Raw genomic sequence first — 15,175 nt, 5'->3', positions numbered from 1 at the left:
CAGATGACAAAGATGTAAGGAGAAAGTAGGCATCCATGTCTCAATCCACGAGAGGGAGAGAAAGAATATTGTAATTATTTTTAATGATAATAAATTATGAAGAAAAATCATTTAATTTATATTTTTAAAATTTTTTAAAAGAATATGATTATAACTCAATAATCTTTTGTGTTATAAAGTATACACTCGAGTAAAATGTTAGTGAATAAAAGAATATTTATATCAAACAGATTTTTTTAATTAAATAGTAATATACTGATCTCATATCAGATCATCAAATAAAAGTCATTATTAGATAAATGTTTTTGTATAGGTAGATATATTTGTACTAATATGAATTATATAAAAACAAAAAAAAAATCCAACGTAATTAATCAATTTTAATTTAACAATATTATAATTGTCTATAAAATTGTAAGATTTGGAGTTTTTATTATAATAAGAGCCAATTGAAAAAAATAATTACAAAATGTATATAACTAAAAAATAATTTAATAATCAAGAGTATAAAGATTGTGGAAGCACATTTATATGCAAAGATTTAAGAATAATCATGCCATACAAGGTAGAATTTAAATATACTTGCTTTTAATTTGTTGCTTCCCTCTGCTACTTGATTGCTTGCTTTTACATCCCACCCATGTAGACCAACTATAATTAATAGTAATATCTTGCAAAAATGAAACTAGATAATCCTAGGAATTCTAGGACTCACTTTTGAAAGAGAAATTTCTGGAAAGAATTCCAACCCAACAAAGATATCCACTCCATTTTCCTAAAATCCTTGCTGTGTCGAGTCATTTGCTCCTATTTTGGAAGATCTCTGCCATGGTTCAATTCATAGCCGCACACAGCAAGCAACCTATTTGCTAATACCACTCACCAGAAACCTTGAACAAAAAATCAGCTCAATCTTGGTGCGTTGCCTGGTGTGCATCTTCCATTAACTTTGGATAGCAAGATCCTGTGGGCGACATCACAAAGTTCTTGAAAAGTGATTTACAGTATTCATGAGACAGAAAGAAAATGTCTGTTTTTCACTTTCCAACCACTTACCACATTTCTTACAATGGAAGAAATTTTCCCTTCCTCCATCTCTGTAAAAGCAATCATGAAGGAAATGAACGAGTTCTCAGTGATTGACTAATTGGAATAGTTAAAAGATTCTGAAGAAAGCCATCACAAGGCCATGAATGGATTTCTTGATTTGGTGATAAAGATATCACAACTTACCAACAAAACTTTGTGACTAACAATACAAATAAAGAGGTAATTCAGTAGTTTGGGAAATTTATTTATTTCATGAATGATTAGAGGATATTAGTATGATGATTATGTGATTTAGTCATATAAGATTACAATGGAAATGAACTGAGAGAAAGATGAAAAGATTTCTAGCGTCTCACCTGCAAATTCCACATTCATCACAATGGTATTGATTCTTTAAAACCTGAAAGCAGCATTCTTTATTAAATTTGGACAAGTCAGAATGATAATCACTTAGAAGCAAAGCACAAATATTACATCATCGTCAAAGAATATGCACTTGGCACAGAAGTACTTCCCCATGCAAACTCCACAACTAACACAATTCTGCTTAACCTGATTGAATACAACACAAGAATTTTAACTAATTTGTCAAACGTCTTTGACTTGCATCCGATTGTAGTTTAAGTTGAATATACTTACATCTTGTTCTTCTTCACAAAGGGAGCAAATAACCTGAAAGACAAATACAATAGGACAGAATTAGAGAGGGGCAAAAACACTAAGAAAATGAGACAATACATCCATCAAGGAACAGTATGACCTACCATGGATAGTAAATCAAAATCTTACGAACTGCCCCTTAAAATTCCAATTTGAACTATCCATTATAATCTCATTGGACTACTTGTTAAACCCATCATAATTGTGCCATTAGATAGACCTCCCATTCAAATTCAGATTTATTTTTTTTTTAAAATGATTAGCAGATACAGAAAAAGAAAGATCGAACCTTTATCACTTCATGGCTTGGAATATAGTGTTGATCATCAGGACTAGTTTCCCCTGAATTCTGACAATACAAATATCACCTTAAAAACATTATTAACATTCCACCAAGAATGTAAATATATATATATATATATTAGACAAAACAAACTCCCAAGAAGGTGAAAGGAATAGGAGGGGGACGAAAGGATTATAGTTATTGTACCTTAGCTTCATTATGGCAATGCACACAATAAAAGTCCTCATTGCAACAAGGTGCTCTAATTTTGCATCTCCTTCTATAATGTGAGCACCTAAATCCAACAAGAAAAATACATAACAGAAACACCAGAATTTTCCATCAGTAAACAAGTCAGTCGAAAGACCTAGATTATATACTTTCAGGAAAGTAAAAACTAAGCTCTCAAAATAAAATGAGACCTACCCAAAATGCCCAGATTTAAATTCCATGGCAGTCGCAAGTGCATCTTCACTGTGATTAAGATCGGATTGGGGCTTAATTCTAGGCATTTCTATATCTTGACAATTTATCTCCTCCATTTTCCTTCTCATTCAGAACACATGAACATGAATCAAATAGTAATAATCACCATTCACCAACAATTTCCAATTGCGGGATGATATTACAAGAGCAGAAAGCAACTAATTTAAACTGAAAAAAATGCTGTTTCATTTAATGGTGTCATTAAAATTTACCTCACTAACTTGGAAATGAGCACACATAACAGAAAGATGAAAGGCAGAAGGGTCATTTTAATGGGATTATCTAAATTTCGAAGAGCATATATATACTGCATTGTCGAGTAAATACACTGCCAGACTGCACTTGTAAATCCGAAACATTGAACAACCGTGAAAAGTTCACTACGAAAGCAAAGGGAACAGCTCAATCTTTCCATTTTGATAAGTCCTTCTCTTCGTGCTGAGTTAACCAGATCAATAGTAGAAAGAAGTAAAGCCACAAATGACAGGGCCATGCCCACTAAGAGATAACCCAGTTGGTCTAGTAATGCTGAGACACCCTCTAGAAATAAGCTCGTGAGTAGAAAAGCCCACTCTGCTGTTTCCTGTACAAATGATGTCGAAACAAAGATATTTCAAACAATTATGACAATAAATTTCTTTTCATAATTGATTAAGCACAATCGTATAAGCTTTGCAATATCCTTGTAGTACTGTTACTTTTAGGCCATTGAGTGGTGCCCATATGATTTGATCTTTGGCATGAAGTATGGTGTCTTTATTATTGTGTTTACTGATAAGGTTCTTACAATTGTGGGTGAGCTGTCTCCAATTTCTGAATCAATTTTAGCATGAGCATCTGCTGAGATAACCAAACTTTGGTCCTGGTCCTCCTGAACAGAAATTATTTGAATAATGTCTGGTTGTTGCTCTGAAAATTGAAGAGGTGCCGATGGTATGCTTTCTTGTTTATGATCTTGCGTTTTAAATGAACATAGGCTTGTATCTTTTACCACTTCTGCCCCCTTTTGTATCTCTATCTTCCTCTCCTCTACAAGTTTCTTCAATCTTTTCTTCATGGTCTCAGTTAATGTATTCACATCAGTGGTTGCCTTGACAGTTACAGTTTCCTCCTCCTTGTTAATTGTCACCTTCTGTACTCCTGTAATGATCAATGACATTTTTCCAGTAAGAGTTTTGGTTATTTTTAAGCATTAATTCAAAGGCCAATTAACGAATAATAAAATGACAGTGTTACCTCTGATTCTACTGATAATTTTGCGAATCCTCCTGATGCATCCATCACAATGGAGAGGCACCTTGAAAACTGCCATTATTGCTGGAACCTAAAGGAATAGAAATTTATAGAAAAACAAACATATATTAATCGTAAAGCGCATTTGGGTTAAAGAATATGACTTCCACATTTCACATAAATGAAATAAGCTATCTAGATTGGAAGTAGAATGAAATGAAGCTTCGAGTTCTGAAAGTTCAGAACATTAAATTTTTTTTAAGGAATTGTAATTTGGAAGCACTAAAAGTAGAAAGCAAATAACAAACAACGCATATTCAGGTAAGCAAAACTGCAACAAATATCACTTGTAGAAAAAAAAAAAGGAGAAAGATCACTTCATATTGACTATGCAAAATTCAGAATCCCTGAGGGAAAAAGGTCACTGTGAGAGTACTTTTACTGGTTTCAACTCCATTATGCTCCTTTCCATTTCAGTATCATCACTCCTATTCTCTTGTGCACTTTCTTTCTTCCTCTTTTTATCATCATTGCCATTCTCGCTTTCTTTATCACTGCCATTGCTGTATTTCTCTTTGTTAACCGACAAGATCTCAACAGGACCATTCAATCTCTCCTTCAGATTCTCCAACAAAACCTTTGCATCCATGTTCCCTTTGACTGTTATCATTTCCTTCTCTTCATCTGGTACCATCTCTTGCACACCTTTAATGAATGCTGTTAAGATTCACACATCCATCAACAAAATGAAGGTGTTAAGATAAAAAAAATTACCATTTGTGTCCCAGACTATATTTCGAATCTTCGAGCTACATCCCTGGCAGTAATGTCCCAGCTTGAGAACTACTACTATTGTTGTCTCCAAAGCCTGCCCCATTAAAAATCGAAACTATAGTCATAAATAACTAATAATTAACAAATAAAGCACATGATATGAATCAAAAACATTAAAAACTTGAGCTTTGAAACTTCAAATTGGCAACAAATTCTCTAACATCCTGATTGGAACAATCATGTTTTTAGAATAAATGCAGATAGAGGCTATCTGAACCTATTCTAGCAATCATGCATTTTACAAACAAGAGAATTCGACAAACAGAACTCAATTGAATTGAATTCTTGCACTTTTAGAATTTTCCAAACAACCTGAAACAGTTTGCAACAGTGATCGATTCAGGATGTTATTTTGGTAAAGTGAACTGGTAATATTACAATGCTTCTCCTGTTCATGTTTCTCTCCAACAACTTGAATCTAATTAAACCAACCCATAAAAATTGGGAATGATGCAGATTTTGGTACCTATTTCTTTAGAAAAATGCTCCATGTTTAATACTGGGATTCATCATGAATGGTGCCATTATCACCACACATGAAATTAAGCAATTAAAAAGAGTACCTCTTTCGGTTGTTTCTTATCAATGTCCGGCTTTTCCTCATTAGATTTCTTGTCATCTTTGTTCTTGTCAGAGGTGGTGCCATTATCACCTTTCTTGGGATAAGAGGAGACCATGTCGACTTTCTTCTTGAACTTGCGGCGAAGCTCTTCTTGAATCTGCAAAGGATCCACCTCACCTAAGACTGTCAACTGGTTCGAATCTATGTCTACCTTCACTTTCTTTACACCTGATACATACAGAATTGGACCAAAAAAAAAAAAAACCAAGATAAATAAATAAACAAATAAATAAAATAAAAGATCTCCAGAAACAATGGAAATTCGACGGAGAAAACAAAACACATGGCCTGATGAAGCTATATGCTTTATGAATCTTACTTGAGTTCAATTTGCCTAGTCACTAAACGAGCTCTGCCCATCTACGTACATATATTTATGTGCATGAAAAGAACTACATTACCTTCGAGGCCTCGAGCATAAACCTTAATTTCTGAAGCGCAGGCCTCACAGTGCATCCCAACGCCCAAAACGACAGTGGAGAAGAGATACTTGGTCGCCTCCATTAGTATTCAACAATCGAGAAAAAAGGGTAAGCCTGGATTTCACGAGAGAAGAAATTGATAAGTTGGGTTTTGATAAGTGTAAGATTTTAAATAGTAATTGCTTCCTCCATTAAAGCGCGTACAAGAAGACCAGTACGCTAACAAGTCAAGCAATATATATATATTATTTTTATTCTTCTGTCGGTTCTATGCAATCATTTCTAGTTCATTAATATCCTAAACTTAATGATTTATAATAAAAGAAAATTTAAAGTAAAACTTTCATTATTAAATTTTTAAATTATAAATTAAAAAAAAAAAGGCTCTGGGCGCAGCAAAACAGTAATCATTCAAACCTCTCGCCAGCTGGGGAAATGATCAAGTGCACTCACGCTCAGGTGTATACATAAATTTCCACCATTAGAATTTATGGGATTGTTTATTTGGTTGTTGAAATATGGAAGTGCAGGTGAATATATGCATATTGAATCACTATCATTACCTTGTAAATTTCTATTGGCTATGGCATTGACACGGATGATCTGGAAGTCCAAAAGTCTACTTCTTAATTAAGGCATTGACTCCTTATGGAATCACTTGCCGTTACGTCTTCCATAAATTTAGTATTTTTTTTACTAAATATAATTTTGAGCGTGAGAGCAAATTTAATAATTATTAAATTATATATTTATATTAAAATATGTATAAAATTAATTAAAATATATATAAAAAATATGTAAATTTAAATATAAATATTTAATGTAATTATTATTAATTTTACTTCTATATGAGTTTGTATTTACATATATAAATTTTAAATTCATGAGTTATAAGTAAAAATATTATTATAATTAGGGACTAAATAAATTTTAAATTTTTTTATAAAAATATATAAAATTTACTTACAATTTAAATTTTTATTATTTTTTAAGTTATAATTATTGAAAAAAAAACTATAAAAGGTATAGATAATATTAAAAATCTATAACCATTAATATGATCATGTTAGGGTATATGAAACACATGGCCTTAAATACTAATATTAACAAATTTTTACTTCAGAAGATAATAATAATAATAATTTTATCAATAAATAGAACACGCATATATAAGTAAGTGATAAAAATAAATAATTATAAATAATTATTTAAATCATAATAATTTTAATAAAATTTTTATTTTTATATAATCCACACACATATTACACATATAGGAATCAAAAAAATCAACATCTAATCACAGATAATTATTTGCTCATGTTTTTCCTTAAATCAACAGTTAATCTTATTTATTTATTTATTTTGGTGTCACAAAAAAAAGTAGTGGGAGGTTGGATTAACAAAGGGATGTTGGTGCTACTTTGTGATTGGCATTCTAAAGGAAAAGTAACATGTTTTATTGCATTCAAGTCAAAAAGCAGATTCTAAGCATACTGCGGCCGTGGGGAGAAAAACAAAGGAGGCCATTGTCCAGTCGGCTATCTATCTATTCCAGCAAAGGCGAAGCACCATGATAAAATAAATTATAATATATAATATTATATATAAAATAAATTATAATATATAATACTATATATAAAATAAAAAAATAAAAATATTATAATATATAATATTAATTATTATAATTTTTATTAAAATACTATTTTTAATTTATTTAAAATATAAAATAAAATAATTAAAAAAATTAAACGCTTTTTAAATCTTTTTAATTATTTATTTTTTTAATTTTAATTTTTTATTTTATTAAATTTTAATTTTATTTTAAATTAAAAAATAATATTTATAATAAAAATATTATAATATATAATATTAAATATTATAATTTTATTTATTAAAATAATATTTATATTTTATTTAAAATATAAAATAAAATAATTAAAAATTTAAAAAAAATTAAAAACTTTAAATTTTTTTTAATTAATTTTTTATTATTTAAAAAAAAGCTAGACGCTCTTTCAAACGTTTAGTTTTTTTTTTAAATTTTTGATGAGAATGCTATTTATAATAGTATCGGACCTTAAAAATGCTATTATAATTAGCGTCCACGTTTATTTCGTTCAACTCAACATAATTCACATTTTTTATAATTTCTTTCAAACTCAATTTTTTTTATATAATTTTTTTTTATTACTCCTTTTTGGTAAAAATCCCGTAAACCCAATGGTTGGTCCAGTCCCAGCTCACCAAAGCAGGTCCAAAAGACACTGCAGGATTCATGGATGCTCCTTCAAATGCTCCCCCAGCTAAAATGTTAGCTCCAACAACGAAACCAATTGCCAAAAGTGCAATAATCCCCACCTCACCCTTTTTAGGATCAAGAGCTGTTGCATATACTGTGTAAACTAAGTCAAACGTCAGTACAATCTCGAATACAAGTGCATTCCACACATTCACCCCTGACAGACAAAGAAAATGCCGATGCTGTCTGCATAAATTTGCCATGTTTCTGAACTTGTTACCAATATTCACGTTCAAATATAGATTAAGCTTATATTAACATGTTTTTTCTTATATTAACATGTTTTTTAACACTTAAGTAGCTTAAAATTCCAGTACTCACCATGCCATGAGTAGAGAACTTAAGTACCAGGCAGGCCACAGTGGAGCCAAGGAGCTGACCGATCCAATAAAGAATGCCACAAATGAGAGAGATACTGCCACCAAGGAAGGCACCAAAGGTAACGGCGGGGTTGACATGGCCGCCGGAGATGTTGAAAGCGGTAGAAACCCCGACAAAAAGGCCAAATGCATGTGCCAATGAGGCCATGATAATGCCGGCAGGTGTGTTGGACGCATTGTCCGTAAGTCCGCTAAAGGCCATACCGGAACCTTCTCCGGCGAAGACTTTATCAAAGTACTAATGAACTCTGCCAATGCCGCCTTAAGTGCACTGGGATGCGTTACATCCTGTCCCGGCAGCCCGACTGCTATCCGATTGATTGGCATTTTGATTAATCTCTAAAAGATCAAACGGCTGAGAATGTATACTGGGGAGAAAGAGAGAGGATGCTGTTGTAAGTAGCGAGGAGTAGCCGAGTAGCTGCTTTTTTGGTAGATGAGATTTCTATATAAATGCGTCTGAGACCACCGGCTATATCCAGTCACGGGTGACTCATTTGCATACAGCTCAGCATGCCGCATTCACCTCCAAAATACTGTGTGACTGACACGTGTATATCAATGATTAGAGCCAGTTGCCATGCCAATGGTTGACAACGTGTTTTTAAGAATGGACTAATTTTTAAATATATTAAAAAAATTAAAAAATAATACCCTCATAAATATAAAAAATTAATTACTTTTATTTTTAAGGAGATGTGATTTATATATTTTAAAGAGAAGATGCATTTAACAATCTCTTATTACACGTGAATAAAAGCAAAAATTTAAAAATCTCAATTTTAATAGTGTAATTTAATTTTTACTATGTATATATTAAAGAAGTGAAAGAAGAAACTATCTTGAAATTGAAAGTATGCTAAATCAATAGATAACAAACAAGACATCTCCATGAGAGGGGCATTCCAAGTCGGGCTTTTTACAATACAAATGTACTATACAATTGAATTTACCAAAAAAATATCGTGAATCAACTAAATTACAGGAAAGAGGTGAAAGTTAACTTATAGAAAATGCTAATAAAAATATCATATAAAAACTAAACGGTAGCGTTCAGATAAATACGCTAATAATAATAATAATAATAACATTTTTACACTAAAATGCTAATCATAATCATTCCTTTGCACTGTACACTGTTCCCACCTCTATATTTGAAGCAGTGATTTTGGCTCCAAAATGCCATTATTATGATATATTTATTTTTAATTTAAATTTATTTAATATTATTAATATAATTAATGTGTAAAATATGTTTTTGTTTATAGATAAAAAAATAATAATGTGTATAACATTTGACCCATGCTATTTGAAATTTTTTTTTATTTTTATTTCTTAAAATATGTTAATTTTGTACTTTTAAAAATATATTAGTTTTATGAATTAAAAATATTAAAGTATAAAATTTTAATTTATATTGTAATTATTTAAAGAGAATATATTAATTTTATAGATTTGAAAATATTAAATTACAAGGGTATTGTACAATTTATTAATTGCAATCAAGAAAATAAATTATCCATAATTACAATAAGAATAAAAATTAATATTACATGTAAATTAATTTAATTGAGGATAATCAATTTTGTTTATCATTTTTTTCTTTCTCATATAACTTAAATTTAATATTTTAAAATAAATTTTGTTTTTTACATTATATTATGTGAATATTAAAATAATAATTTTTATTTAATTTCTTATTTTTTTATATTACTAATATTTTGTGAAAATATAATTTTACAATTTTTTTATGTATATAAATTAATATAAATTTTTATATCTGCAATACGGGCGTTGCCTCAAGACACTAATTAAGCTAGCATCCTACATGCGGGACGCTTTCCACTAATTGGCGTTTAGCACCCTCCCATAATTTAGTTTATTAGCACCCTTTTTTGATAATTTAAATTATACAGTACCCTTGTAATTTAATATTATAAAATCTATAAAATTAATATATTCTTTTTAAATAATTACAATATAAATTTTTATTAATAAATATAGTTAAAATTTTATATTTTAATATTTTTAATCTATAAAACTATTATGTTTTTAAAAATACAAAATTAACATATTTTAAAAATAAAAACAAAAAAAAAATTTCCAATAACATGATTCAAATATTATATACATTATTATTTTTTATCTATAAATAAAAGCATATTTTACATATTAATTATATTAATAATATTAAATAAATTTAAGTAAAAAAAAATATATCATATTGTGTGGCAAGACGTCATTATGAATGGCGTTTTAGAGCCAAAATCATTGCATGAAATTTAGAGATGAGTACAATGCAAAGGACGTGATTATAATTAGCATTGTGGTGAAAAAACGCTATTATTATTAGCGTGTTTATTTGTATGCTACATTGATTACCATTTTGATTTTTATACGCTATTTTAATTAACGATTTCAGTATTGATTCACATTATTTTCTGATAAATTCAATTATACATTACACTTGCATGGTAAAAAGCCCTTCTAAATCACTAGACCTGTAGGACTAATAGATAGGAATGGCAATGAAATTGGTCAGGAATGAGAATCACTCCTGTTTCTACTCCAGAAAAATAGAGATAAGAACAGAAATTTTCCCCATCGGAGATTACCAACTAAAAAAGAGTAATCATAAAAGGAGTAAAAAGTTAAAAAGAGTAATCGTAAAAAAGAGTAAAAAAAATGGTGAAATCGTGGTGGAGATAGATAACTGAATGGACTAGTATTTATGAAAGAAGAGAAAAAAAAATAATTAAAAAAATATTTGCAAAAAGATGGGCTAGTATTTTACTGTGAAAAATAAATAATTTTTTTTTTCTAAAAAAAGCTTGTGAAAAAAGAGAAAAATGCTCCTAAATTTTGGGTTTCCATTTTAGTGTATATATATAATTTTCAAATAAAAATAAATTTTTATTCCTAAAAAAATTAAAAAGTGTGGAATTAAAGTATTATAGTGAAATTAAAAAAAAATTTAAAAAGCGAGAGATTGGAACTAATGAAGTGTATATATATATATATTCAAAATTTAAGGACTAATCAATTCAATTTCAGACATTGTAGATGCAAATGTGATTTTACTTAATGTAAAGGTAGTTTTAGTAATTTGCCCTAAATATATATTATAATGTTTTGTAGTTAAGGACAAGCCTCAACAACTAACAAGCAACTTAATTACCCTTATGCATACAGCTAAGTTTTGTAAACTACCCAACATGCATAACCATTTCAGGATCCTGAGCCTTTCAATTTAATCCTTCATGCATTATAATCCTTCTTTAATTTAACAGATAAATATGAATGGAATGTCTCTGCATTACTGTAAGCCCATAGCTTCAATATTTGTGGTTGGAAGTTTTTAACTTTCACTCATTATATTTTAAAACAGAAATCTGTTTTAATGGATTTTTAAACAATATTAATTATAGCCATTAATTAGTGGAATTCAGTTAAGTAAGTGTTCTCCCAACACCAATCTCTCTATGCCCAACTTAACTGGTGCTTTTCAATTAATTTGTACTAATAAATATCCTTGTCGATCTTATTCTTTGTCATCGGATTCCAATTCCAAGCACTTCCATCGTAGCCTGCAATGGAAACAAGTTACAAAGGTGGCAATATGACTACATGCTTTCTGATACCCCCCAAAGTTAATTCTCCTGGAATTTTGGCAAGCGGGAATCTCACAAAAATCCTTACATACACAATGCCACATCTAGAGTTGCAGTTGGCTCTCATTTTCACCATCAGCTACTCAATTCATTACTTTCTCAAGCGTGTTGGAGCCTCCTTGTTTGTCTCTTGCCTTCTTGTAAGTACCTTGTTGTGTATAACTATTTATATTTTTTTAGGTACTTGCTATAATATATACTGAATGTATTATTTATGTGAAACAGGCGGGCTTAATTCTTGGTCCGACATGTCTTGGGAGATATGAAACAATGAGGAAAGTGTTATTTAATCATGAAAGCCAAGATATGATAAATACAGCAGCACGGTTTGGTTTCAGCATGTTCTTGTTTCTGAGTGCAGTGAAGATGGATGCGGGAATGATTCTTAAAACGGGGCACAAGGCCTTGTCTATTGGTATCTTAGGCATGGTGGTACCTTTGGCATTCAGTGTGGTTTATGAAAAATTATATAGAGATGATTTTCCAGAGGAAAATGAACGTATTGCAAATTTGCGTGCTATGGTAATACAATCTTTCACCAGCTTCCCAGTTATTGCCTGCCTTGTTGGTGAACAGCTCAAAATCACAAATTCAGAACTTGGTCGACTAGGACTTTCTTCAGCATTAGTTGCTGATACTTTGGGAAATTTTGGCACAATTGTTTTATCCTTGGTCAAGAGAACTAACTTGTTCTTCGCTATCAAAAATGGTATACCATTGCTTATCTATTTTTTAGTTCTAGTGTTCATAATCCGGCCTGCAATGCTCTGGGTGATTAGAAGGACTCCTGAAAGAAAACCTATCAATACCTCCTTCATTCACCTCACTGTGGCACTAGCCATTGCATCTGAAGTTTATTTCCATTTTGTGGATCAGATGCAGTTCTTGGGTCCTTTTTTCTTTGGGTTAGCTGTACCTGCTGGAGCTCCGCTAGGATCTGCTTTGGTAGAAAAGTTCTCTCCCTTTAGCATAGGTGTACTTTTGAATCTCCTGGTTACTACATCAATGATGAGGGCAGATCTATGGCTTATCATTTCTCAAATCACCAAGTTAAAAACATTCACGACTGCCATTTTATCGATTAATGCAGTCAAATTGCTGGCATTCTTGACTCCTTCATTGTTTGCTGGCATGCCTTTAATCGATTCTGTGGCTCTTTCTCTCATTATGAGTTACAAAGGCGTAGTTGACCTCGCCGTTGCTGATGTTTTCAGGGACACTCAGGTAACTGAAATCCTGCATGCATTATTGTTATTCATTACAAGTGTGCTTTTGGAGAGGATTACTAATATGTTTCAATTTTCTACTTGACTTCAGACCATGAACGAAGAGGTTTTTGCCCTTACAGCTTTCTCCATTTTATGCAATGCAACCATTGTTCCAATTCTTGTGAAATTGCTCTATGACCCTTCAAGGAAATACGCAGGCTATCAATCCAGGAATATCAGTAGTTTAAAGCCTAACTCTGAGCTACGAATTCTCGCTTGCATTCACAGACCTGATAATGTAGATTCTGTCATAAAACTAATTGATGTCTGCCACCCTACCAAAGAGAGTCCCATCAGTATTTTTGCCCTTCACCTCATCAAGTTAGTTGGGAGATCAACCCCAGTTCTACTCTGCCACCAAAAACAGAAGCCAGTTTCTAACTCGTCCTCTCAACAAGTCATCCATGCTTTTAATCTATATGAGCAGACTAAGTGGGACACTGTTTCAGTGCAGACTTTTACAGCAATATCTTCATCCCAGTTAATGCATGAAGACATATGCACTCTTGCTCTTGATAAACGCACACCTCTTATACTAGTCCCGCTCCATCGAACATGGTCTATTCATGGGACGATTGATTCTGAGGATCAAAACTTAAGGGCTCTAAACTGTAAGGTTCTTGAAAAAGCTCCTTGCTCTGTGGGGATCTTTTTCGACCGTGGCAGGCTCGGACGCAGAAGCGTTAAGGCATCATCACATGTGTCAGTTGTTTCTCTTTGTATGATCTTCTTCGGAGGCGGTGATGATCGTGAGGCTTTAAGTTTAGCTAAACGCATGGTTAGGAGCTCAAATGCAAGCCTGACAGTGATCCATTTCGTTGCTAACGACAATAAAACGAAATCATCAACAGAAGATAAAATGCTAGACGATGAAGAGTTGGAGGGTTTGAAACAAATCTCTGCTAGGAATGAATCAGTAGTATACAGGAAGTATGAGGTGAATAATGGACCTGAAACTGTGTTAATTATTCGTTCCTTTGCAAATCTTTATGATCTTTTCCTATTGGGAAGACGATTTGGGATTGTATCCGCTCACACAACAGGTCTATCTGAATGGAGTGAACTTCCAGAGCTGGGTATATTTGGAGACTTTTTTGCTTCCAAGGATCTCAAGACTAGAGCTTCTGTTTTCGTGGTGCAAAAACAAAAACAAATTAATAGGCTTAGATAGAAGATTGTGCCTCTTCCAAGGCTTTGATCCATTGTCATTGTACAGCATTTTTACGACAGGAAATTCTTAGCTTTCACCCTTTTTATTTATTTATCTTTTGGACATATTACCAAAAAATTCTTATATTTTTTAAATTTTTCAATTTTACTTATATTTTAAAAATTGTGAATTAAACTCTATACTTTCAAATATTACATAATTATACCACATCATAAATGGAGACGTTACATTAACTGTCAACTGTATCACCACATCACATTAGATGCCACGTTACGCCAATAGTAAAATAAAATTATGCACATCTAAAAGTTGGCATTGAATTGGGTTGTAGAATTTATTCCAAAAGTTATATTCTAACTCTCCTAAAATGAAATTGGGTTTAAACTCATACTCAAACACAATTATATCATCACTTGGCATAATTATATCATCACTTGGCATTGGATTTCATCCTCCCATCTCAAAAGCTGAAGACTGTTTATTGAAAAAAAAAAAAGAAAAAAACGTAGATTTAATGATCATATCTTTTAAGATATTTTGTTTTTTTTTTTTTAAAATAACACTGCTATCATATTTCATTATTCAAATAATAATTTTTATGTTGTACTAATAATTAAATAATAAATTTAGTAATTTTGTTCATTATATATATATATATATATCACACCAAAATATATTTATGATCAATATTTTCAAATTTGATTAAACCAATCACAATAAAAATTAAAAGTTTAAAGTTCAATCGAGTTTAAATTAGAGTTTAATATGTATATTATTAAATATAAATTAATTATAT

General features: G+C 31.0%; 3 protein-coding genes across 5 annotated transcripts; 1 reads left to right on the top strand and 2 right to left on the bottom strand.

The window, feature by feature from the left end:
* Positions 1-476: 476 nt before the first annotated feature.
* Positions 477-5,816, bottom strand: LOC110673322 (uncharacterized). Of its 3 annotated transcripts, none has more exons than XM_058137203.1 (15): positions 5,570-5,816; positions 5,110-5,336; positions 4,487-4,580; positions 4,149-4,417; positions 3,716-3,803; positions 3,267-3,619; positions 2,692-3,062; positions 2,420-2,539; positions 2,201-2,288; positions 2,000-2,059; positions 1,690-1,722; positions 1,525-1,602; positions 1,407-1,450; positions 1,057-1,097; positions 477-983 (listed from the first exon to the last, which is right to left on the bottom strand). In XM_058137203.1, the coding sequence occupies exons 1-15, from the start codon at positions 5,670-5,672 to the stop codon at positions 904-906; spliced, it is 2,049 nt and encodes a 682-aa protein (XP_057993186.1). In that variant the 5' UTR covers positions 5,673-5,816; the 3' UTR covers positions 477-903. The 3 variants fall into 3 exon arrangements, with proteins under 3 accessions (XP_057993186.1, XP_057993211.1, XP_057993152.1); XM_058137228.1 differs by having other exon boundaries at positions 477-964; positions 5,570-5,815; XM_058137169.1 differs by having other exon boundaries at positions 477-1,097.
* Positions 5,817-7,777: 1,961 nt separating this feature from the next.
* LOC110673336 (aquaporin TIP1-2-like) lies at positions 7,778-8,471 on the bottom strand. Its single transcript, XM_021836442.2, has 2 exons — positions 8,211-8,471; positions 7,778-8,101 (listed from the first exon to the last, which is right to left on the bottom strand). Exons 1-2 carry the CDS (start codon positions 8,469-8,471, stop codon positions 7,778-7,780), a joined length of 585 nt encoding a protein of 194 aa, XP_021692134.2.
* A 3,390-nt stretch (positions 8,472-11,861) lies between these two features.
* LOC110673337 (cation/H(+) antiporter 4-like) lies at positions 11,862-14,379 on the top strand. Its single transcript, XM_021836443.2, has 3 exons — positions 11,862-12,080; positions 12,166-13,164; positions 13,258-14,379. Exons 1-3 carry the CDS (start codon positions 11,862-11,864, stop codon positions 14,377-14,379), a joined length of 2,340 nt encoding a protein of 779 aa, XP_021692135.2.
* Positions 14,380-15,175: the final 796 nt, after the last annotated feature.

Source organism: Hevea brasiliensis, chromosome 1 (genome assembly GCF_030052815.1).
Source record: "Hevea brasiliensis isolate MT/VB/25A 57/8 chromosome 1, ASM3005281v1, whole genome shotgun sequence".
Lineage (NCBI taxonomy): Eukaryota > Viridiplantae > Streptophyta > Magnoliopsida > Malpighiales > Euphorbiaceae > Hevea > Hevea brasiliensis.
The sequence above is the reverse complement of the archived record's forward strand: the minus strand, read 5'-3'. Positions and strand labels throughout refer to the sequence as shown.

Excerpts from the sequence above, each read along its gene's own strand:
- LOC110673337 (XM_021836443.2), top strand. The coding sequence starts at position 11,862 with ATGGAAACAAGTTACAAAGGTGGCAATATGACTACATGCTTTCTGATA. Across the intron at positions 12,081-12,165 it reads TGTTTGTCTCTTGCCTTCTT|GCGGGCTTAATTCTTGGTCC; the intron begins GTAAGTACCTTG and ends TATGTGAAACAG. Across the intron at positions 13,165-13,257 it reads ATGTTTTCAGGGACACTCAG|ACCATGAACGAAGAGGTTTT; the intron begins GTAACTGAAATC and ends ACTTGACTTCAG.
- LOC110673322 (XM_058137169.1), bottom strand. The coding sequence starts at position 5,672 with ATGGAGGCGACCAAGTATCTCTTCTCCACTGTCGTTTTGGGCGTTGGG. Across the intron at positions 5,337-5,569 it reads TTATGCTCGAGGCCTCGAAG|GTGTAAAGAAAGTGAAGGTA; the intron begins GTAATGTAGTTC and ends TGTATGTATCAG. Across the intron at positions 3,620-3,715 it reads AATTATCAGTAGAATCAGAG|GAGTACAGAAGGTGACAATT; the intron begins GTAACACTGTCA and ends TGATCATTACAG.
- LOC110673336 (XM_021836442.2), bottom strand. The coding sequence starts at position 8,471 with ATGGCCTTTAGCGGACTTACGGACAATGCGTCCAACACACCTGCCGGC. Across the intron at positions 8,102-8,210 it reads AGTTCTCTACTCATGGCATG|TTCAGAAACATGGCAAATTT; the intron begins GTGAGTACTGGA and ends ATTGGTAACAAG.